General features: G+C 31.6%; 1 protein-coding gene across 4 annotated transcripts in view; it reads right to left on the minus strand.

The window, feature by feature from the left end:
* Positions 1 to 3,425: 3,425 nt before the first annotated feature.
* Positions 3,426 to 25,858, minus strand: part of Schip1 (Schwannomin interacting protein 1) — a 225,802-nt gene continuing 203,369 nt past the window's right edge. For 3 of the 4 annotated variants that reach the window (XM_035373776.2, XM_035373783.2, XM_035373772.2), the window contains exons 9-10: positions 20,873 to 20,944; positions 3,426 to 4,905 (exon numbers count right to left, since the gene is read on the minus strand). In XM_035373776.2, the coding sequence (XP_035229667.1) occupies positions 4,839 to 4,905; positions 20,873 to 20,944 (139 nt within the window). In that variant the 3' untranslated portion in view covers positions 3,426 to 4,838. Of the gene's footprint in view, positions 4,906 to 20,712; positions 20,945 to 25,858 lie in introns of those variants that run through there. The other variant, XM_035373790.2, reaches the window with a different exon arrangement.

Raw genomic sequence — 25,858 nt, forward strand, 5'->3', positions numbered from 1 at the left:
GAAGCAACTTAAACAACTTGTAAATGAGAAATGTTTAATAAAGTAAACAAATAAATATTAAGCTTTTTTTCTTTTTTTCTTTTTTTTTTTTTTTTCTTTTGTAAATTTTGATACCCTTTAGATCATAATTGTTCTTTATTTCATAAATTATGGTTTCATATTTTTAATTTTAGAATTTCTGCATGCCATCTTACGAGATTTAAACTGATGATCTATAATCCGGAAAAATCGATAATCCGGAATCGCCAAAGTCCCGATGAGTCCGGATTAACGACTTTTGACTGTACAAGTTTGCATTTTGTGAAACGTAATGTTTTCTTTAAGCATACGAAGTTCAAAAACATAAAAATTTCCAAAAGTGACCACAATTTTGGCCACCACTGTATAAGAAAAAATTTTTAAGCTTTCTGTGTTGCATTTCCTGTATTTAGATATTTCATTTGTTTACACAGAGAAGGGGCATGAATTAGAGGCATTCACAGGTTTTCAAAATTCCAGAGTACATTAGTTAAGATGGTAATTATGAGTAATTAGTTATACAAAGGAGGAAATATGTTTTAAATGAATATTTTACAATAAATATTATTACTTTTGGAAAAAAAACTATTAAGTAAACTTTAGTGTAGTTTTGTCATAAACTGCTAGTAATTCATCTCGCAAAGATAAATTAGGGATAAAATGCTTTCAGCTCTGTGTGATTTTTAAATAATTGTATATTTAGAGCCAGATTTAGACTTGATAAGGTCCTAAGCTATTTGAGATATGGGGCCTTTATAAGTCTGTTATATTTTAATACTATTTATACTATTTTGGGGGGACCTTGAGCTACAGCTTGTGTAGCTTATACATATATCTACTGTCATTGAAAGGCATTTCTGTCAGATATACATACAGGTCATCTAAGAGTCAGATCAATATGCCATTAGTTGCATTATTTTACAACAAATTAAATCAGTCTTTCAGCTTAATTTATGATGAGCAGAATATATCTTTATTTATGTTTCTTATGTTAAACTTAATCGATTTGATGAAGAATTTGTTTATTCTATATTGAGAAGTAGTAGAATTTTCATTAAGTTTTAATGATAATCATTTCATTAAGTTTAATCATCCAAATGCAAAAATTTCATAAGAATATTGTCTTTCCACAAATGAAACAGATTACTGAAAATTTTGTGTACTAAACAGTAGTCAGATTTGATCAAAAATAAGATTTCTAGAAGGATCAAGAAAAAGACTTGTAATAAAGAGAAAATTTTCCACATTTTGGCTCTTAAAACCAAAAAGAATGAATATGAAATAATAAATTTGTCTAGAGTGTGAAAATAAAAACAAAATTTATGTAATCAAATACTTTAACAGAAGTAAATTTATGATGGCATAAAGCACATTTCAAACTATAGGTTTTATTTTGTTAAATAAACATTTTCATGATCTGTTGGATGAATGTTTAGTACTATTTTGCAAGGGGTTAATATGACCTTTGAAGTAAAAGTGTACTTAATGGAAATACGATTGTTTTGTAAATTTTCACTGTGGTAAAATAAGCTGTTTTAAACTGGTGCAAATTTGTCTATCCTATTTTTCACTTATCTGTTTTAATGTAAATTCAAGAGATTCAAATTTAATAAAATATTTTCTCATAATTAAGAAATTGGTTTTCCACATAACTGTCGTACTCTGTATTTCTTGACAATGAATTCCAGTCCTTAATAACTAATGTCACAAGCTCTAATCTTGGCAGCAGAAAGGGCTGACTGCATAAGGCTTTTTGCGGTTCTCTCATATGTACCATAAATGTAGGCCAATTTCCCTTAAGGCCTTTACAAAGGCATCTCTCCCTAAAGGCAAATGGCCCTTCTGTGCTTCGTAACAACTAAATAATCTAATTCAAGACCAAGAGAATTAATTTAAAAGTGATTATCAAGAAGAAATGTGTAGTTTAGCATTGTGGCAAGTTTATATAGTGTAATTTAAAATATCACACTGAAAGTAGTTGTTTTTAATACAATTTGCATGTGTCAGATGTATAAGGTCTAAATTCTGTCCATTTGAGGAGCGAAATAATTTAATACATTTTTCATACTTTTAATAATATTTACTAAACTCGGTGGCGCAATAATCCTATTGGGCCATGGCCTACAGTGCCCCGATATCTGCTATCTTGACTGTGGGCCCCTGGGTGCATAAGCATATGCCCTGGACAAGTGGTCAGCATGTCGCAGGACCCCAGTGTTCAGTCCCCTTTTTAATGCATGTGTCCAGTATGCATGCGCGTAAAAAAAGAGATACTGTTTATAGAAGAGAGAATTACAGAGAGAGTATTAGCACACAAAACAAAGCAACTTAAACAACTTACATTGAAAGAAATGTTTATTAAAGTAAGCAAATAAATATTAAGCCTTTTTTTTTTTTTTTTTGTAAATTTTGATACCCTTTAGATCATAATTGCTCTATTTCATAAATTATGGTTTCATATTTTTAATTGTATAATTTCTGCATGCCATCTTTTCAGATTAAATTGATGATGGTGGTTAGGTATTCGCAAGCAATGAAGTTTAACCTCTGGCTCAGTTGGGCCCGCCCACCATATCAAATATGTGACAGAAGTGAAGTGTAACTGATGATCCATTGTATCATATAAGATATGCTGAAACAGAATGTTTTATTTTATATTTTAAATTCACATAAATTACGCCATGTCAGAGTGCTGCGAAAACCCGCTGAATAGAACCTCTAGAATGCTAGTATTGTTGTGATGAATATTATTTATTATTTTATTCTGAGAAAATAAAATGGGCAATGCTAACAATGCAGATTCATAGTTTAGAAACATTTCATGCAGTACAAGTGGCTTAAAATTTTCTTAGGTCAGTATATTTAAACTCTTAAGTTTTTTACTTCATTATTATACAGAAATAATTTAAATATGAGAATATAATCTTTACTTTTAAATATTAAAATTTTTTGCTTATGCAACAAAAAATAAGATTTAAATAACATGAAAAAATCCAAATATTTAGATAAAAATCAGGTCTTATAGAAATTAGTTTCACATGTTAGGTTTAATTATAAATTAGAGTGATGTTCAGTGCTCAAAGACCAGGGGCACATGGAGAAACTTTGTTTGCATGACATCGGAAAGAGGTTAATGTAAAAATTAAAGTGGGTGTAGTTAATGAAAAAAATTAAACAAAATCTGATCAGAGATTACCTATAATCTGCAATATTTTCTTACATATGTATATGTTAGTCTGAAGGTGCACAGATTATCTGAAATTTACTGTACCTATTTTTCCTCTGAAATTGTAATCTCTCTTCAGAGAACTAATCACGATTTATCTGTGGTCTGCTGTATTACACTAGCAAAATGGGAAAGAACATAAAAATATAACCAAAATAATCAATGAAAGATAAACTAAAAGTATTGTTTAAGTACTTTATTCAACAATAAGCATTAAATAGGGTACACATATATTACTATATTATTTCAGACATAATTTGTGCTAGAAATTAGATGATACAATAAAATTCTTGTATTGCCAATGCTACTTACTGATGATGGAAACTGATCTCAATAGTTTACTTTTATACATTAATAGAATTAATGATGACTTAAAAAAGGATTGAACCCAGTCTGATTTTAGTTTTATGGCCTTATTTCTTTAAATATTGTAATTTACTTATTTACAAGTTAACTAGTTTCTCCAAATCATTTCTAAACACAACTACATTTAGAGATGAATTTGTATGTACAATTTCAATCAATTACTCATGAATTTATTTCTTCTCAAATATGTTTATAAATTATGTTTATAATATTATAAGTTATATAAATTACCAGCTTTCATGTGTATATATACAAAATACACATGGAAGCAAATAAAATTTTTTGATATGATCTCAAAAATGTTATTTTTATCTCAAATATATTTTAAGTTATAAATTATGAGCTTCCACGTGTCTGTGCAACCCATTAGTGAAACAGTCTATGCACCATTGAATATAAAAGACACCTGAAATGGAGATATTCCAGTCGTTCACTGGGTAATTTAAAATGGAATTCTTACTATTCTGAGTAGGTTAAAAAAAAATTCTTTTTTTTTTTTTTTTTTAAATTTTAAATTCTATTTGTAGAGATAAAATTCATTGAAAAATAATTCAGAAAATAAATTTGTAAGATAATTTCTGTGGAAATTTATACTGTAGACGGACTGATGTTATAAATAAATATGTATATCATTAATAAATTATGTGGTTTTTTAGTTTGTTCTAGTTTGCAAATATATGTGAAACTTAAGTGCAGTATAAATATAAACTAAACATTAAGTAACACCTTTTATATAAATTTTGGATAAAAATATGACTACTTCTGAAAAAGTACAAAGGATTTTCATAATATTTTTCATGTTTTTATGAGGTATTATTTAATGTACATGATTACTTAAAGTTTAAAATATATAGCTAATACATAAGAAATGTGAGATATCAAAGATAAAGATTTTGTTAATTATATCACAAAAGTAAATGAACAGCATTTACTGTTTCATACAAACACATTTAAATTAATATGGAATGGTTGAATTAAATATTTAAAAGTAATATACAAAATGATTATTTTCTTTATCTACATATATTTTTAGCATTTTAAATGTGAAGTGCACAGTCGGAAATATCAGTTTACTGTACAAAAACAGTACATAACATTCACTATGACACAGATCTCTCAAAGAATGAAAAGCACATTTTGAACATTCAGTGCAGTTGCTTGCTTTTCATTTGAAGCGGCTTCATCTGCGACTGCAACCGTTGCCAAAGAGTGTGAGCTGCTGTAGAGGCTACATGAGGTTCTTTGATTTTAAGTGAACACTCTGTGACCTCCGCACAGATTCTGTCTTTGAAACCCTTAAAAAAGCAGACATTATTTAAATCATTACATTTTTTGATGCTATGTGAAGATCATACATCAGTTATATTTTTCATTATTATTTAATGTATGCTATATTTTCAAATATTGATATAAGTTGCATCGAAGCAGCATGCTAGCAGTATAGAGATCATAGTATTATTTTTTATCAATTCAAATTATAATTTTAAAACTTTCGTGGAAGTAGAAAATTTTTTATACTATATTTGCTTTATTTTCTGTGTGTTCCAATACTGAAAGGCAAAATATGTACTGTTTCGTACAGTAATTCTGTAAGGAATTTTTTCGTTCTTTGCCCATAGTTTTTTGGTATATAATTGGATGTACATCCAGCTAGCCCAAATGAGGAGATCTGGAGTTTGAATCTCAATGAAGGCATTACTGATTGTTTCTTGGCTTCAAAAAATTCTAAATCGTTCTGCAAGTAGTGCCTGAATTAAAATATGTGGAACGATAATTAAACTTTGTCTCTTCTCCCCATTAAGTGGGAGAAGAATATAAGGAATTATTTTCTTCCTTAATATGTGGTTTTATGATACGTAATTGAAAGCTTATCTGGAGTTCAAATACTGGTGCAGATTTTTTGCTTTGTTTCCTACTCCGAAATAAACCTAATGACTTCACAATTCATTGCCAAGCCACTATGATTATCTTGTTTAAGGGAGCGTTACAGGTTTAGCCCTCAAAGTTCCTCAAAATGTCATAAATAAATTGTGTTTTCTTGATTATAATTAAAAAAAAAAAGACTCTCTCACTTTACCTTGATTTCTTTCCTTCCAACGCACAACCAACCCAAAATCGGATAAATTAAATACTGGCAGATATTTTCACATGTAATATATACGAAAGCCAATTTTCTGTACGTAATGCTGAGAAGGTTAAACAATGAAATAGTGTTAATTGTGATTGCACTGTAATAGTCATTGGTCTGTTAATTAGTCATAGCAAAACACTTAAGGGTTCTCAGTGTTTAGAAGGACATCTTCTTCCTGGAGGACCTTTCTCGAGAAAATTGACTTGTATTAATGTTACACACAAGGAAATCCATGAAAGACTAAGAAGCTAAGCTACTACTATCTGATAGTCTTATTCACTTGACCGCTTGGTAGGTGAACACTACCAAAGTTGCATTTTAATTATGCACTGCAAAACCAAAACATTATGACACCACCTACTCAATAATGCATTGTGTGACCTTTGCCTGCAAAAGAGATGCATTTTGCCTTGGCTTGGATGCCACAAGTTCTTGGTAGATGACTGGAGACAAGTTGTTCCAAATGTCTATGCGGCGGTCACATAAAGTCAAGATATTTCAACATGGTTGGTGCCTGAGCTCTGACCTTCCACTCCATGACATCCCAAATGTGCTCTATCAGTTAAGTGGACAAGACATTAGTTAGAATTCATTCTTATGCTCCTCAAACCACTCAACCACAATTCGAGCCTCGTGACATAGGCTCGATTGTCCTGCTGGAAGATTCCATTTCCAGCTGGGAAGACAGATGCCATGTAACCATGCAACTTATCCGCAGTTATGTTTAAATAGTCCGCAGTTTCCTCTACCACAGCTAAGGGTCCCAGAGCCCTTCCCCATGAGCATAATATTGTTGCCACCAGTCTGTGTATGACCTACTGTACAAGGAGGAGCAACTGTTCATCTGGAAGATGGTGCAGCTTGACACAACTATTGATGTGATGAATAAGAAACTGAATCATCCGACCAGGCAGTTAGTTGCCTTCTACTGGTCCAGACTTGAAGATTTTGGGCCCACTGTAGGCATAGCTGATGATGATATTTTGCTTTGTAGTGCAAAGCAAAATATACCCTTAATTTAATTCTTGCTTTAAAAATAACTGACATCCTAGGTGGCTGCTTTGTATTTGAAGCTTGCCTGTGCAGCATACATTTTCACTTCAAAAACTTGCTGGAAAAAAGTTAGAATTTGCCAAAAGTTACAGAATTAAATATGTGCAAGGTTATACTTCCATAGTTGGCTATGGATCAGATGGTAAATTAATTACATATTTTGACAGCATGAATGCTGTTGTGATACTTGGAACTTACAAGCATGATATTTAAGACATAATCTGAGTAATTCTCCTGACTTATATAAGCAATTTGTTCCATAAATCTTTGCACAATTAAAATATGTAAATAGCTTAGGTTCAGTTTTGCAGATTGCAATATTTATTACATGTATGTATGTAGATCTATCTATTATTTATTTATTTAGTGTTACCTTATAAATGAAACATCATGTAGCAATATGTACTCAGAAATAAAATTCTGTATACATTCAAAAGAGTACAAAAACAATCTGAAATAACTTCAAATCAAAGAAAGATGCCTTCTTGCTCTACAGTGAGAGAATCATCACTGGAGAAATATTAAAGAGAAATGGTGAGTACTTCCTCAGGGTTCGTACACATTTCTGCACACGAAAATTAAGTACTTTTAAGGACCATTAATGAAAAAAAATTAAGGACCTATGAGCAAATGGGAACTGAATAAATTCAATTAAAAATACTATCTATGCCTGAATTTCACTTACCATCTTAAAAGTAAAATAATTTTTACCATTGTAATACCATCCTAAAAGTAAAATAGATCTCTAGGAAGTGGGTATTATTACTAAACATGAATTAACGAACATAATTATTAATAAGTTAATAAACTTTATGCAACTTATCAAGTAGCATTCAGTATTTTACACTTGTTGGTCACATTTCAAAGAAGATAAGTGACATTTATGTTTTACTAACAGTTAGCTTTATATTGATTTTTGTTATGTCTCCTTTTATCACATACTTGGTCAGTCAGGTTTAGTAAATAGCAGGTAGATTTTATGTCAAACGAGATAGGTTAAAATGAGAAGTAAGATCATAATCAGCATGATTCATAACAAAAGACTGAATGTTGTCACAGCTGCTTAGCTAGAGACAGACCTGCTGATTAAAACAAACCTGAAAGGCCTGATGTAGGCACAGTTGGCAAGTGTTGAAAGTTAGTGAAGCTCTGCTTGATGCAGTTAGTGTCGAAGTTTCGTGTAGAGTTCCAGGGGTTGTAACCCAGTTAATATACTTTAAGTTTTTAATAAGCCATTACAGCACCAGAGGTGATAAGTTGTTTTTTATTATTTTAAGTCTCAGTAGATGCAAAGAATAAGTTTTACTGAATTTTAACATTTTTGTATTTTATCTTGTGACCACAGTGAGTATTAATGAAAGGCAATAACTCGCTTTAATATGTAGAGATAATTTTTAAGGGTAAGCAGTTAGTTATAAATAATTAAATTAGGTAGTTTGATAACCTTGGTCATTATGGATTTACATGACTACTATTAAATTTTATTTTTTTAACAATATTTGTTAAAAAAGCCCTATTAAAATCAAAATATAATAAAATTTCACAGTTTAAAATACATGCAATTTATGACACTGATTCTTAAACGAAATTAGGATAATTACACATTAAAAGCTACAAAACATAAAACATTTATGTTTTGTAACAACAACATTCAACAAAATATTTATTCGTCATTTTAAATTGAAGCCTTCCCAGGCATTTTGGCTAGTTTATATCGATTTCCTTCTCTTTAAGCATCTTTCCTATGTAAGGATTATGTTAATTTTATTAACAGTTAAATATCAAGTTAAGCCGCCCAGTCGGTATAGTGGTCAGAAAAGCTGACTGCAATGCCGAAAGGCCTGGGTTCGAATCCAAGAGAAGGCATGGTTATAACTGTCCGTCCCTTCATAGGAAAGGCGATGGTGGCTCACCTATTAGGTGCCTCCATAATGAAGAGACCACCACACCCGGCCTTGCATAGATTAATGGACCGAGTTACGTTTGTAATTGTTCATAATCTGCCATTGGGGGGGGGGAGGAACAAATATTGAGTTAATCTTCTTTCCTTTGAAATTCTTAACTTCACTTACTACTTCCGGCTAGAACGTAGTTTTAGAATCACGTCTAAATACATAATGATGGTCTTAGCGAGAGAGTTACTAGGTATTCTGTCTGCATGCGTCTGCCTATTTAGGCTTCTCTCTCGTAAACTATTAATACGCTCGGACATACTTAGGCCCTTGATAGCTTCGCAGTTAATTAGCATTAGGGGCCAACTCGGTTAGAATCTTGATGGCTTTGGCTATACCTCTTTAGTTTAGATTAGTTTTAGTTTATTTCTTAGCCTCTCATTGCAAACGTTCAAGCCCAAATGTCGGCTTTTATTGTACACTCTAAGACTGAGTTCTGGTTAATCTCATCTGAATAATAAAGGGTTATTTACCCTTCCATCTTGTTGTTTCTTGTTGCACGAACTCAAGCAATTATTTGCTTATCAGTTCTTAAGATTCTTCACGTTCAACTGTAACTTAGCGTTTACAAAGTGAGGAACTCTACACCTAACAATTAGAGATTTGTCTCAATATGCAAACCAATGTTCTCACTAGTTTCCGCATACTTTATACCCTAACTTGTCATTCTCTGCATAATGTACCCATGAGGGTTTACTTGATCTGGTAAAAGTCAACACCCCCGACAGTCATGAAGCATATTATCGCTATGTCTGAAAGTAACTACAATATCAGACAAAGGTTGAAATAAGCAGCCTCTTATTTAAAAAGAACTTAGAACATAAAGGCATGTTCTGATGCTAAAAAAATCAATTACAGCTCACGGTGACATAATTAAACGAGCAGTCAAATTCAAACTAATAATGTGGACTAGTGGTCAAAGATTATACAATTTAACTTTAATTTAATTTGGCTCAGTAACTCTATCATATGAGGAAATAGAAATAAGAAATTATAGTAAAGGCTGAAATCATAAACAATTGGGTAATTTACATAATAATAACTGCACATATCTTTGAAGAATAATTTTCTTTATGCACTCTTTCTTAAACATGTTTTCTTTTCATTTTAGAATTTTTGGATTTAATTAAGGATTTCTGTTATTCTATAATAATAATAATAATAATAATAATAATAATAATAAACTAAATGCATTTAGAATGTATAGAAAAAATGGCTGATTTTATATCTTTAGTAATATGAACATTCAGAAGAAATATGAAATGTATATAGTAAAAGCCGGTTACAGAGCTGCCGTGGGAGAATTTTTAGAATTTAGTAACACACCGAACAACAAAATCAGGAAATGGCAAAACTTTTAGAATTTAGAGCAGGCATTGAAAGCAGAATTTAGAAAGGCACTACGCAGCAGAATTTGGGAACCACAGATGTTGCATCAGGTGGGAAAATGCCTAGTGCCAGCTATGTGTATGATGCATTAAGACATAATTAGATGAATCTTTTAAAGTGTAAGTTTTCAATTTCTTTATTAATAAAAGAATTTCTTGCTATAATGTCTGCCCTTGTGATAAGATTAGAAGCATTTTTAATATCTTCCATGCTTATGTCTAGTGAAAAGTAGAGAAAATAAAGAGAAGATAAGCATGTTAAGATTCTAGTATCAGAAGTAAAACATTCAAATACTATGTTTTCATTGTTCTTCCAGATGTTCTCCAAAAAGTAAGAAATTCATCGCAAACATTCTGTAATCCATTACGTGTTGATACCATGGAGACATTTTTCATTTTGTCACATATTTCTCGAATCTCTTAGAATCGGGGTCTATAAATCTTGCCTTCAAATCCTTCTAAACTTTCCAAGCTGCAATGTCTAAAAATCCTAAAGAAAAATTATTCCTACCATTTCTGTAACAGCAAAAAGCCAGAAATATTTTGGGAAAAAGGTGTAAAATTAATTTTATAGAGAAAACTGATGCATATTCTGAGAATTTTGAATGTTCTGAGACAGTTACATGGGAAAAACTCTTACTATGAAAAAATTTTAAAAAAGACATTTTTAATTAATTACATAGCTAATTTTACTTTTGCTAAGAGCTGTTTCATAAATTGTGCTTTATAGCATTATACCTTGTTTATTTTTCAGATTCAAAATATTGTATAATAAGTTGCCAAAATGAAACATTTTAATATGACAGCGAAAAATAAAAATGTTTTATTTTAATGAAATTAATCAATGTTGCGATGTTTTAAAAAAAATCGTTGAAAATTTCTCAGATCTCTGAACTAGAAAGTTTCTACAGAAACTTATTTTAAAATCGCCAAAATATTGAAAAGTCGCCAAACTTCGAACCATTTAATAAAAGAATTCACATCCCCAAAAGTGAAAAGTTGTTTAAGAGCTCTTTATTAGAAAAAATAAATTTTAAAATTCTTATGTTTCACTTCTTGCTTAGAAACTCGAGTATCCCATCATTTATATTAGAAATAGAAACAAATAAACCCATTCAAAAGATAACCATATATGCCAGTGAATCGCCAAAATTATTCCTCCAAAATGCTAATTCACTCAAAATGGCAATTGAAAAAAAGAGACAGAAATTTCAGATGATTAAAATTAAGGACCTTCTGCTGATTATGGCCAAAATTAAGGACAAAAAATCGATTCCAAAAAATCTAAGGACCGTACGAACCCCGAGTTTAAATCACTTATCAACCGAAATATTGCACTATATGTTCTTATATCAGCATTGTGTTGCATATTTTCTTTCGTCACATGGGAAAAGATATACTTAGGCATTTCATATAATGCTGAAAACTGGCTGCAGTTATGAGATAAATAGCATTTTATATATTTCCTAGGCATTCTACAGTATGCCATACGGCAAACGAGAAAAGTGTGAAATACATCTGCAATTCATTTCGAATACCCATATATTTAATATATTCATTCAATAATTCCATGTACTGTTTTTAATAAGAAAGGTACACATTTTGTTTAGTGCAACTTTCATTTTTATTTAAGTATTTTGAATAAAAGGTATTTTAATGACACTTTTTCATTATTTTTCAAAATACCATTTGTACTTTTTAGGAATACACATATTTTAAATAACAGCCTTATCATGACCTTTCTGGTACTTTGCTTAAAAAGCATTTGTCATTCTGTAGAATACCTAAGGAAATTATATAAAAATTTCATATTTTTCCTAAAAAATGCCTAGTTATTCTACAGAATGCTGGTGTTTCATACATTGCAGGTAACAGAGATATTATAAAAATTAAGTTTACATTCTTAATTTAAATCCAGTAAAAAACTTGTAATTTTTCCCACAAATGTTTACTGGATTTCAAATAAATGGAAATGACTGCAAGTTGATAGCATTTTAATTTTATGGATCTTTATAGATTGAACAATACTTATAACTTTAAAATTTATCTAGGTATCTTAAAAAACAACATAACATTTTTATTATAGGTAAAACTGGAATGCAAAAAATTTCATCTATTACCGATATAAGCATTTTTTATATTTACAAAATATTTTATATTTATATTTAATTTTATATTTACAAAATATACAACACTGCAGTGAAAACAAAATGGATATGTATAATTTATGGAGCACGTAGCATTGCATCTGTCATACATAAACCTAGATTATATCTGCCTGTATTTATGAGCAGTAGTTTAAAAAAGATTACAGATGAGAGAGGGAAGACAATGCTATAGAAACCACTGATCAGTCAAAATGATAGATTTTCCTTCTTAGTTGAAGTGAGTATATACGAATCATTGGTAGCTCTAGAGTTAATGGTAATTCTCATTCTGTCTCATCAAAAGAAATTTGAAAATAATCAATTGCAAGAAATTCTTTGTAAAGCTATAACTCAGTTATTACAATATGGTTTTTTTCACCAGTCAATTAAATAAATATATTTAAAAAATCCAACAAACTTTGCAAGGATTTAGTACATGGCCACCATAAAAGATTCATTAATTTTCAAAATGCTGTATATTCAGAAGTATTACACATACATATATCAGTTATATTTCAAAATAAAATAACTGCAAACTCACCAAGTTTGTATTTTTGACTAGTGAAAATTACTTGCATACGTTGCAGTTATGGTTGTTTCTGTAACTGGCTGCTGATTCTACGGATTTTGTCTCACATTGCTGGATTGGGTGTATTGGTGAGGATGATCTCATTTTGTTCCCTCAGATTACCTTGTGACTTTTTCCTTTGGGGACATGTTAATGTACCCTCACAACCAAAAACATTGGAACAGCTCATGGAATAGATCAATTCTCCTACAAAACGAGTAGTTCAACTGCCATCTGGACATGTCATGTGAACCAGGGAACACACATACAACATTTGTAGAGTGTGCAGAAAATTCAATGAGTTTGCAATTATTTTTACATATTGTTCATATCTGAACATGTAATACTTTTGAATATATAACATTTTGAAAACAAATGAATTTTTTTATAGTAGCCCTGTATTTTACTCAGAATTCTTTTCATTTAGAAGAGATAAATTCCGACACAAACAGAACAAACTGCCAAAAAGAATACTGATCAGAGAAGATTGTTAAGAACTGGAAATGTACACAGTATTTGAATTAAAGAATTTGCAATATTGTTATGGTATTTTTCATCAAAACCTTTAAATATCAGTTTCACTTTTCAAATTGCTGCCACCGAATATTATCACCCTGTGTTAAAAAAATTAAATAATGAAGAATCTGCATAAATGTATGCATGTTTCTCACACTGTGATAAAACAGTACCTAGAGCCATCAAATTTTGAATAACAATTCTCCACTGAATATGGGCATCTGGAAGCCCTAATTTGAATTTATTATCAATTTCATATTTTGTAAGACTTCTATGAATTTTTGATTAACAAACTAAACAATTTCAAAGTGAGCAATGGCAACACTGTATAGAGGGAAAAAAAATTTTTTTTTCCAGAGTGCGAGACTGTGTATCAGAAATTCTAAAGATATGCTCTTTTAAATATTTTGTGTTATTGCTGATGAATTGCATTTCATGGTTTAAGTGCAAAGAGCATGATATTTAATAACTAAAGGTAATGCATAAAACATTAAAAAAACACCCTTTGTGCGTAATATAAAATCTGAAAGCTTTCAGATTTTTTTTTCGAGTTGTATTTTCTATGCTATGGAAAGAACTAAACTAAATTTGCAATATTGTTTGGGTTATATTTTCTATGTTATATAAAGAACTAATTTGTTGTCTGGAGATATATTTTAGTGACACCATAGAAGTATCTGAATTTTGGATACGATTTTATATTAAATTTAATTTCTATTCTTATAAGGATATCATATTGATATTAATTTCTTTTAAAGTTATTAACTTCCTTTTCACATACGCTTTAAAATGCCAAAATATTTAGTAGTTAATTCATGTTACTGACATGATTTGCAAAATCTAAAGTAAAAAACAAATGTCATAAATTCTGTGAAATGAAGCCATAACTACAAAAATGATTTGGGTACCAGTGATGCAATAGAAACCTGATCATGTATTTCAGACACGTTCGACAGCTGCAACTACAGATTTATATCATTTCAAAAATAGGATGGGTTTTGAATATAAAGAAACTTTTGAAGTAAATTAATGAGCATTTTATATGTGATTAACATGGTTACAAAATGGAAAAAATGCTAGTCAGACTGCTTGTAAATTTGGTGCTACATGCACAAAGTGCTGTTTCTGATGATGCAGTCTGAAGACTTGGGGAAGTTTAAGCATGGAAATTCCAGGTTCAAAGATGATATCTATTATGGATAATCTCTGAGTGTAAACTAAGATCAATGGAATGGAGCTGCCATTAAAAAGCCAAGTTATATAGTTCAGCAACTTTCAGATAGTCTAAATATTCCAGAAAGTTCAATATATGATCATTTGAAGAAGATTTGGCATGGAAGCTGCGACAATGTATGAGTACCCCATACTTTAACAGAGCAGAATATGGTTACTCGAGTTTTGACATGTAATTCTTTGTTGGAAAAAATAAAGAAGCTCTTTTTCATAAATGGGTCATTACCGAAGATGAGATGTGGATATTATACAATAATAATTTTACAGGAAAAAAAGTCATGGCATAAGCCAGGAGAACCTCCTTTAGTACTATCAAGAATGGGTTACACCCCCCCCCAAATAATGCTTTTTGTATTATGGGACTATAAAAGAACTGCAAACTAAGAATTGTTGCCACCAAATTAGACAATCGATTTGGAGAAATACTGTTTCCAAATGGCAGTTTTAAGGTGCTCTCTTATGCAAAATGACAGTACTTGACCTCACATTTCAATAAATGTCAAACAAAAAATTATTCACTGTAGTTGAGATATTTTGTGTCACCTCTCATATATTCACTTGATCTTGCTCTGTTGGACTTTCATATCTTTAGATCACTTCAAAATTCACTGAATGTTACGGAGGGAGTTCATTTCTTTGAAAAGTATCAAACAATATCTCAATAACTTCTTTACATTTAAAAGGCTAACAACTTTTTTAAAAAAGTATACACAGCTGCCACAGAGATAACAAAATAGTGCTTATGTGTTTCAATGAAAATTTTTTTTTAACTGTTTCAATTGCATTTATCATCAAAAAAACATAGAAATTTCCAGATGACACAACGTTTCTTCTGATTTCCTTCATGCCCCTCTGTTTATATAACAATTATTGTTGTTTGGTTTTAATAGCAGCAAACTGAAATCAAGCATATGCACTGGTCTACAATTATGTAAAATAATTTTGAGTGAATTATAAATCACTATTTTAAAACAAATCAAACGTGTTTCTTTTTAACTCCTAAACAGATTTTTAGAACGTATAAATTACATTATACAGGTCAATGTGCATTGCAGAGAAATAGTTATTTGAGAAAGAAACATTATTTAGAAATAAGCTGTTAACATTTTTAGACTTTTGCAATAATAACTTAATTTTTTTTTCCACAAAATTAACATGAGGACCAGCATGCAGAGATCAAATTTAACTTATTAATGCTTCATCGAGGATATATAAATAATTTAATACATTAGATAAGAAATGGATATATTACATTTTGTTTTATCTAGGGTTGATGCATTCGAATCCTCAAATCTCTGGAATCTTCAAAAACATTTTACATTCAAAATATCAAATCTTAAGAGCTTTCTTTATCATTTGAATCCTATCCTAAGAAATCACTGGACATTTTAACTTAAAACTTTGGAATGACTAGTTTTACTGATGCTCAATGTAGAATTTACTAAAAAAATAATGTGTGTGCTTTCAGGGATATTGGAATCGTCAATATCACTCATGACAGCCCCGGATGCTCTATTTATTGCTCTACACTATTTCAGTGTGGCATGCAAGTTGCCAGAATTTTTGTGTACACTGAGCATCACTGAAATTTCTTGAATCTGTATCTTGAATTATCCCGATAATTCTGGACATAGATAAACTATTGCTAGAAAGTCTAACAGTATATGCCGGGTTATATTAATGCTTCATCGAGGACATATTTCCAACTGTCTATCTCCAGCCATGGCTGTTGAATTTAAAGCTGTTTTTCACATACAAAGGTAAACCAAAACTCAGAGTACAGACAGAATGTGACTACCATAATGCATTATTTTCACAAATACAGATATAACATGAATATTAACTCTATATATTTCTACGGATGCGTATATATGTTCGATGCGGAGGCCTTTTGTGACACGGCAGACATTTACATGATACATGATATATATACATGATAGTTTAGCTACTGAGTTCTTGCCAAACAAATGTATGGCTGTACCCTATTCTAACCTTGAACCCATAAAGGCAGTCAAACAGTTTAGCATCTTATCTTAATTTCTAAGTAAAATAACTCGGAAGAAAGTTTAAAATAAATATTTCTTTTTTATTATTATTTTATTCTCAACCTAATTGTTACACAACCAATATATGGGAGATTAATCTGAAAGGGAGTTTAAAATTGAATGTTTCAAAATGGAGTCTAAAGGCATATGAGGGTACTGTGACTTTAGAAATTGAAGGATGACTTAAAAACTAAACGTTTATAAGGATAAACTATAACAAAATTTCACATTATTGCATGAATTTGTAGTGATGAGGCAATGGATCATAGTACAATTTTGCATTGGGCTACTAAGCTTTTGTGAAAGCCAGCCAGATGCACATGATTATCGAAAATAAGGAAGACAAAAAATATCTAGATATTAAAGTGATTTCACCAGTATCAGTATGCTGTATTTTGATAGAAACTTTGCAGAAAAGACAAGTTAATGTTCAGTTAATTCTTCATTGCTTGATGAAACATTATTCAATATGAAAATTTGACGATGAAGGTGAAAGATTTCTACTGGAATAACAGCAATTGATAAAACGTGAATTAAAAATTTTAACCAGAATTGAAATTGTGTTAATCCAGTGATTTTTCTTGCAACCCCAAATACATGAGCAAGCATAACCATTGGTGAAATAAATTATAATGACTACATAGGATTACCAAGGAATGATTATGAAAGGTAGAGTGTTATGTGAGAAAGTGTTCACTACAGCACATTACTGAGACTGTTTGCAAAAAATGTGAAGGAACTGCATAAAAATCATCAGACTTGCTTAAAGATGGAGAATTAATTTTCAAAAATATTTCCAGAAAATTCAGCAAGCCTCCTAATTAAGGAGAAATGGGAAGATTTACCTCACCAACCATAAAGTCCTAAGATTTAAAATTCTTCCCTAAATCAAAAGTAGTCCAGCATGGACTTCAGGGCAAAAGATGTTTCTTCAGCAGTTACTCAAGCCAGCACCCTACAATGAATAGCAAATCTTCCAAGCGAATTCCAACTGTTGTGAAGAATGGGATCACACAGAAGTAATGCAAGTGGAAACTGAAATAAAACTGACACGAGAGAAAAAATGTTAGAGAGCATTACTTTAACTTAATGTTTGTACATTCTGACAGCCATGATCTGCTAAAGCAGGGCTGTGGAGTCAGTAGGGAAAATGACCGACTCAGACTCCTGGAATTTTAAAGATTCTGACTCTTGACTCTGATTCCCTCATATACAAGGACCGGCTATTAAATTCGAGGACTGACGTAACTGTAGGAGGACGAAAAGTCAGAAGATGGCGCTAATGATTGCATATTGAAGAGCGTTTTCTTGCGCATGTGCAGTGCAATCGGCACCATTCTGAGGTAAGTGGTTCTCGTGGAAAGGCGCATTAAAACTTAGCTCTTAAATTCTGGAGGCATGTGACGAACTTATCGACAACGCTGATGCTGACCCTGCATTCCTGGATAGGATAGTCACGGGAGATGAGTCTAGGTGTTGTCAATACGACCCTGAAACCAAGCGTCAAAGCTCCGAATGGCGGTCTTTAAGTTCACCAAGGCAGAAAAAATTTCGATTTGAAAAGTCCAAAATCAAAGTCATGTTAATTGCTTTCTTCGATTGCGATGGACTCATTAATCATGAATTTCTTCCTCTTAACATGATTATCAATGGACGGTTCTATACAGAAGTTGTTGACCAACTTCAAAAACGAATTCATAGAGTGAGGCTTCATTTTCAACAAAATGGGAATTGGCTGCTGCTACATGACAATGCCTGCCCACACATTGCATTGCCTGTGAGGCGATTCTTAGTCCAGCATGGTGTCATTGAAATGCAGCATCCACCATACTCTCCAGACCTAGCACCCGCAGACTTTTTCCCTGTTTCCTGAAAAATTCGCTGAAGGGAACAAGATTTCAGGATGTCGAAGCCATCAAGAAAAATGTAATGTCGCTATTAAAGAGCATTCCAAAAGAGGACTTTAAAACTTCTTTCCGAAATTTGTACAGCCGAGCACGAGTCCTGGAAATTAATAGCCGGACCTTGTATATATGTAAACATATACACATGGGTTACAGCTTATTTTTTTAATATAAAAGAAGAAATTGATACTACATAAAAAAATTGATGGCATAGCAAATTATTTATATTATTTAGCATTTACAATAAAATGGAAAAACTGGCATTAATTATTTCTAAGAAACAGTATAACTTTAGCAAGATCTTCTTTGTTGGAGGGCCATAGATCTGATTTGATAAACTTCAGAACTGAGAAGAGTCTTTCCACACTAACTTGAGTAGGAGGAATAGCTGTTACTGATAGGGCTACTTTTAACTTTTCAGGATAGATTTTTTTATAAGTTCTAAAAGAGGTGTCTTGCAAGCACAATCATATTTCTCCGAAGGACGTGTAGAAATCTTTTTAGTATTTTTTCATTTTTATATCTAAAGGCTCTTGGTTCTTTATTTTCATTCGCTTTGCCTTAGCATTTTCAATATTATTCAAAAACATTTCTCAAAATCTAATTCATCACTGGATAGAGACTCAATTGCAATGTCGTTTGACCGTCCTGATTCAAACTCTCCAATTGTTCTGAGAATAATTTCATTCTTAATGAAAGTTCATAGATGGCTTTCTTGGCCTTTTTAATTTGTTCGTCATCCAAGAAAATTCAGTGTTTTGGATCTACATATATTGAACTCAGCAAGATCTCATTGTCTAGCAAACTAGTTTCTCTTTTCTTCATTGAAGAAATGATTCCTTGTGCAATAAACTTTCCATTTCAGACAGAATAAACATCACATTCTTCCATTCTCACCTCCTGTAAATTCTTCAGATTGCAGCTTTTTTGTGGCTATATCCTTATCGCGTTGCTTGATCAATAATTATTACTTTTCCTGCTCGCTTCCTAAGAATCGCATCACTTTTGTGAGTTCTAGCTCTTATTGCTGCTAACCTAAATTTACCTGTGAGATTTGTAACTAAATGAATCAATTTAATCACTAATGGCAAATATCATATCCATCCTCCTCCCTTATATTTATTTATTAATACGTCAATAAAATAGAAAATAACTATTTTTAAATGTATATTGCCCATAAATAAAAATAATAACTCAGCTTGTCATTAATTTTTCTTCAATTCATTCTAATTTCATTTCAAATTCAAACTGTCCAACAAAAACTGGAGTCGGAGTTGACCTGTTTTAAGCGACTCTAGCTCCGACTCCTTTTACCCCCAAATCTGCCCAACTCTTAAATGTAACGTCGCCAGAAAAGGAATAATTTGAAAATTTGTTTGTTCATCTGATAACAAGCTTGGAGTGGACAATTTGAAATAAATTATTACACAAGAAATGTTTCATTGTACGACTTCTATTTCAAATTTCTTTTATATTAAAAAAATAAACTGCTGTTTATTATAAGTAAGTTGCTTTTCAGAGGGTAAAGGGCCTAAGTAGCTATATAAACTGACATTTCCAATAAAAAATGAATTTTTATTTAAAGCACCAGCACATATTTGTGCTATATATTTTTCATATATTCTAAGCAGAGCTGAACTTGTCAGTTTTAATCCCTAAAGCAAATCTCAAAATTTACCTTTTAAATACTTTTTTTTGACATTTTTACAGTGACATTTAATTCATTACTTTTTTTTTACCTGAAGCAAGAGCTTCATTTGCTACATACAACTCAATGAATTGCAACATCGTTAGTCCTAAATAGATATTTAAGCTAAAAAATATTACAGTTAAAAATGTAGAATTCTTTTAAATAACATACCTTAAAATAACAAAGAAAAACAATTTTGCATTTCAATAACTTACATCCCTGTCATTTATTTATTTCAAAATTTATATATGGACACATTCATATACATATAAGAAAAAATCAATACCATCTTTAACTCAGTTTTGTTTTATGAAAATTTTAAATACTTAAGCAATATCTCTGTGTATTTCAAAAAGATACTTTGGCTCAAAGAATAATGATGACTGAATTTAAAAAAGTGCTGTGTTTGCATGCAGAAGGGGGGGGAAGAAGAAAGAAAGAAAAAGAAAGGAAAAACAAATGAATATAACTTAACAAATTTTTTTAAAACTTTATTACTATACAATTTTGGCAACATTTTAAAAGCAGACACATTTGAACATAATTACAACTACATAACACATAAGGAAATAAATATATACAAAATAAATGGTGTTAAGTTTTTTTCATCGATTCCAGGCAGTACAAATACTCACTTTTTATCAGAATTACTGTTCACAGAAATTTGAGAACTGGATGAACTAACACCTGAGCTTCCTTTCAATCCTCTAAAAAGGAAATTCCTGAAGCTAAAATCTTCACTCTCAAATACATGCACAAAACAAATGTAATAAAATATTTCATAGTCAGGATATAAAAAGAAAAATTTATGATTTAAAATTAACACTTTTCCGGCATGCTACCTTTTAAAGGTAATGAAAAAAAAAAGGCAGTCCATTCAGGCCTACAGAAGTACACAGGTAAAAAGCAGAATTAAAATGGTAAGATAGCACTTACCATTTTAATTCTGTGGGTATGCCTGAAACGAGCCCACTGAATGAATACAGCTTCGAAAAGAGCGCTGAAGCGAGCATTGCTGGAAAGTGCATAATAGAGTAAAAGATTTTTTCTACGATTAAAAAACACCAGATTCTGATTACCATAGCAGATTTAGCATTATCCAGGGTGTACCACACGGAAGCCAGCTACTCTACGGACCCCCTAAAAAAAGCTCTTCTTGGTTGTATGATGACTACATGCATATAAATGAGAAAAAAATAACTTGGCTATATATTTTCCCTTTCGTTCTCCCCCTTCCCCATGGTACTTCTCGAAGCAAAAGAACCACCTTTAAAAAAGCACAATCCAACATTGTATGTTTTGCACATGTACTGGGATCCATATCAGATTCACTATCTGAAGGCAATTCATTTAGCACTTTACGCGCTTTAGAAAAGGTCAGCACTTTTTAATCCATTTAAAAAATATATAAATAAACTAGCATTATATCTACAATTAAGAACATATAAACCATAAAATTAACAATACACACAATTTAATATAATTAATGAAGATAATATATAAATTGTTCATATTAATCAGTAACATGCACAAAATATCTTGGCAGCCAAAAGCATTAGAAACTAGTAGAATCAGTTTAATCATTTAAATATAACTTTACATACATATATAATATATATAAATATTAAAGTTGGATGATCCACTCCGGAACTTATTCAAAGAATCGATTCACTTTACTGAAGAAATTTACTCCGATTCCAAAAAACAGTAGTAGCTCTTTTGATTTGAACAACTGATTCTTGTCACTGAATTTGGCAAGAAACCGCTAAAAGTTGCCAAGTTTGGTGACATGTTGGCCCAGTCCCTGTATAGAAGTAATGGATATTGACATTTTGATCTAGTCCCTGTATAACAGTAATTGATATTGTAATTGATGTTCTATGTGGCAGTAACTGTAATTCTGCTCTTATGTGCCTTCCAATAATTTCAAGAAGCAGAAAGTACAAGAAATATTTTGGAAGCCAGCTGAAAACTATACAAGACCAGACAGAGAGCATCTGTTCTCAGTTACTAGTTCAATGCGAGTTCGGAGTACTGACAGATTTCCTGGTTAGCTTTGCTCTAATGTTCTTAGTAGTTTGAAGTGTAACTAATAATTGCACTTTGTGATACTGTGCACTGCATTTAACGTTCTTAGTAGACTGAAGTGTAACTATTAATTGCACTCTCTGATACCGTGAAGATGTGTTTTGGCTTCAAAAAGAAAGAATGAAGCATATTGTTGGTTTGGTTAATTGAGATTACGGCAAAGCACAATAGGGCTATCTGCCTAAGGAGAGGGATGCCTTCGTGGAGGACTTTCTAACGGAAACTGGCTCGTAAACACGTTACACATGAGGAAAACCACAAAAACGACCATGCAGCCAGCCCGTTCGTGGGATTCGAACCTCGGATCGAACTATCAATGTTCAGCGACTTTACCACTCAGCCACTGGTGGGCGAAGCATATTGTAAAATGCTGAGCAAAAGGCATTCAAGGAATGCTGCGACAGCATATAAAAATGCTTGGAAAGAAAGAAAAAGAATCATAAAACGCAGAAGAGGAATTTCTTCCAAGATCTTTTAAAAAATGTTGAACATTTCAGGGATTCATTGGATCTTCATTGGGTGAAAAATCTTTCTTTCAAAAAATAAACCTCATACATAAAGAACTGAAACCAAGAAGCTCCTCATGTCATAATAAGGAGGGATTTATTCTGAGAGATAGAACGGCGGTGCTGAAGAGATTGTGGTGAACATTTCAATGGCTTGCTTAATTGTGATAATGGAGAAGAATATAAAGCTCTAATGGAAAGCTTACTAATCTACAGCCAAGAAGAGGTTGCTTGACCCTCACTGGAAAAAGTTGTTGAAGGTATTAACAAACTAAAAGAAAATAAAGCATCTGGTCCTTATGCTATTCTGGCCGAGTTACTGAAAAATAATGGAACAGAAGTTACTAAAAAATTATATGGTCTAATACAGGCAATATGGGATCAGGAAATGAAACTCGAAGAATAGAAATTGAGTAATACACAAGATAGGAGATATGCTTAAATGTTCTAATTACAGAGGAATCAGCCTGCTTTTTATAAGTTATAATGTATTCTCAAACATTCTATTCAACAGACTGTCTATACATTTGGAAAAAACAATTGGAGACTATCCAAGCAGCTTTAGAAAGGGAATCTCTATTATAGAGCAAATATTCCACATTCGACAGATCATGGAGAAGATAAAAGAATTTGGAATCGATATTCACCATCTCATTATTAATTTCAAAACTGCCTATGTAATTATTAATAGAAAAGCTCTCATTGCAGCCTTAAGGGGGTTTAAAATACCCGAAAAGTTATTAAAGCTTTCACTTGATACTAGATGAAACTAAAGTTATGGTAAAAATACAGAATGAACTATCAAGGCTAACTAAAATTAAAAATGGTGTTTGACAGGGCATATCTTCTCTTCACTCTTCAATCTGGCACTAGAAAAAGTAATAAGAGCTTCAAACATCAATACCAGAACTTTAAATTTGATTTCTACACACACTATTTCCACAAAAACACTTACCATATACAAATTAAATTACTTTGGAAGGATTTTGAACCCTGGAATATGCAATTTGACTTTGCATCCAAATTTCAGAAGCTCATAGCTTGTCAACCGTTCGGCCTAGGGCAAAACTGCGAAAGACCATTTTTGTAGGAAATTTTCTCAGCTTCAATTTTGTATCTAAAGTGTTTTTCTATAGGAGTGATAGTTTCTGAAATATATGCAAAAAACTGAAAAAAGGGACCTTTAAATCCATCATCCCCCTACCCCTGAGGACTTCTTACACACATTAACTAAGTCTAAAGGAAGCGTTTAAGACCATTTCCAGAAGACTACGATTTTTTTCATCAATTTGTCTAATTTGACTGGGCTACATTGTGGACCAGCATTTCAGTATTCTATGCAATCAAAATTCTTGTTCTGCATTACAGGTTTAACCCTCTATGTCCTACACCATCAATAATGCAAAACACCTTTTTATTACATATACAGTGGTGGCTAAAATTGTGGACACTTTTGGAAATTTTAATGTTTTTGAACTTTGTATGCTTATAGAAAACGTTACGTTTCACAAAATACAAACTTGTATATATCATTTTAAAGAGAATTTATTACTGAATTCAATACAAAACACAAAATTCAATTATTTGCAATACAAAGAAAGTTAAACGATAATAGTTATAGATATACATCAGATAGTGATGATTGCAGCGAGTTATCAGTACTTAGTAGGGTACCCTTTATTTTTGATAACAGCTTCACATCGACATTTCATTGAGCTGACAAGAGTTTTAAGCTCTTCTTTCATTATTACACGATGCCAGGAAACAATTATAGCCTCAATTAGTTCCCTTTTACTTGATGGGTGCCTCATTCGGACAAGAGTTTTCAAATGGTGCCACAAATTTTCGATAGGATTGAGGTCAGGACTGTTTCCTGGCAATGACAACAATTTAATGCTCTTTGTTCGAAACCACTCTTTCGATATTTTGGCCATGTGGCAAGGAGCAGAATCTTGCTGAAAAATAAATGAAGCATTGTTGGGAAAGAGATCTCTGATGGAAGGTAGAAGTTTTGGTTCTAGAATAGTGTCAATGTATTTTCTGGCATTCAGTGTCCCATCGATGACCATGAAGGCGACCAATACCATCTGCTGACATGCATGACCAAATCATAACACTAACTGTGTTCTTCATAGTTGCTTGAATGCAGTCAGGATGTAGCTCTTCTTCTATTCTACATCTTACTTATTTTCGCCCATCACTACCGAATAATGATATCTTAGTTTCATCACTCCATATAACTTGTGACCACTGATCGTCTGTCCAATTAATGTGTTCCTTTGCCCACTGTAGTCTTTTTTTCGTTGCTGAAAATTAATATAAGGCTTTTTTTCGTGGAATTCTACCTCTCAGTCCAACATCTGTTAATCTTCTCCTGATTGTTCTTGAACTGACAGAAACACCAGCATCATTCAGATCACTTCTGATGGTCACTGACGACATTTTTCTATCTTGGAGACATAGTCTTTTTATTCTTCTGTCATCAATAGATGCGGTGCATCTTTTTCGGCCTTCTTTGTTTTTTATTGAATTTGTCTCCTGATATCGTAAACAAAACTTTCGGACTCCAGATGTAGTCACTGAACCACCCACTTGTCTTGCAATTTCAGCATAGGAAAGACCACTTTCTCGTAACACAACAATATTACATCTCTTTCTAGGTCTACAATCTACTCTTTTATTTGATGTCATTGCTTCTTGACTAAATATTAAAAGTTTTTAGAAAAATTCCTACTTGTAATTGCAGTGTATAAGAAACAGGTCCTCCTTCTACAAAACAAAGCAAAATAATGAATTGTTTCAAGTGTAAACATGATGTCAGCTTCTACTGGCAGTTACTAACATTTGATTGGTTCTCAGAACAAGAACAGTGATTGGCCAGTAAAGTTAGACATTACAAACCACTTCATAACTGTGTTTTTTAATTTATATTAAAGTACATATAACTTTTTTGTATTGCAAATAATTGAATTTTGTGTTTTGTAATGAATTCAGTAATAAATTCTCTTTAAAATGATATATACAAGT

This window comes from Stegodyphus dumicola, chromosome 1 (genome assembly GCF_044657685.1).
Source record: "Stegodyphus dumicola isolate Sdum_Otavi_A_Nest chromosome 1, ASM4465768v1".
In the NCBI taxonomy this organism is placed as follows: domain Eukaryota; kingdom Metazoa; phylum Arthropoda; class Arachnida; order Araneae; family Eresidae; genus Stegodyphus; species Stegodyphus dumicola.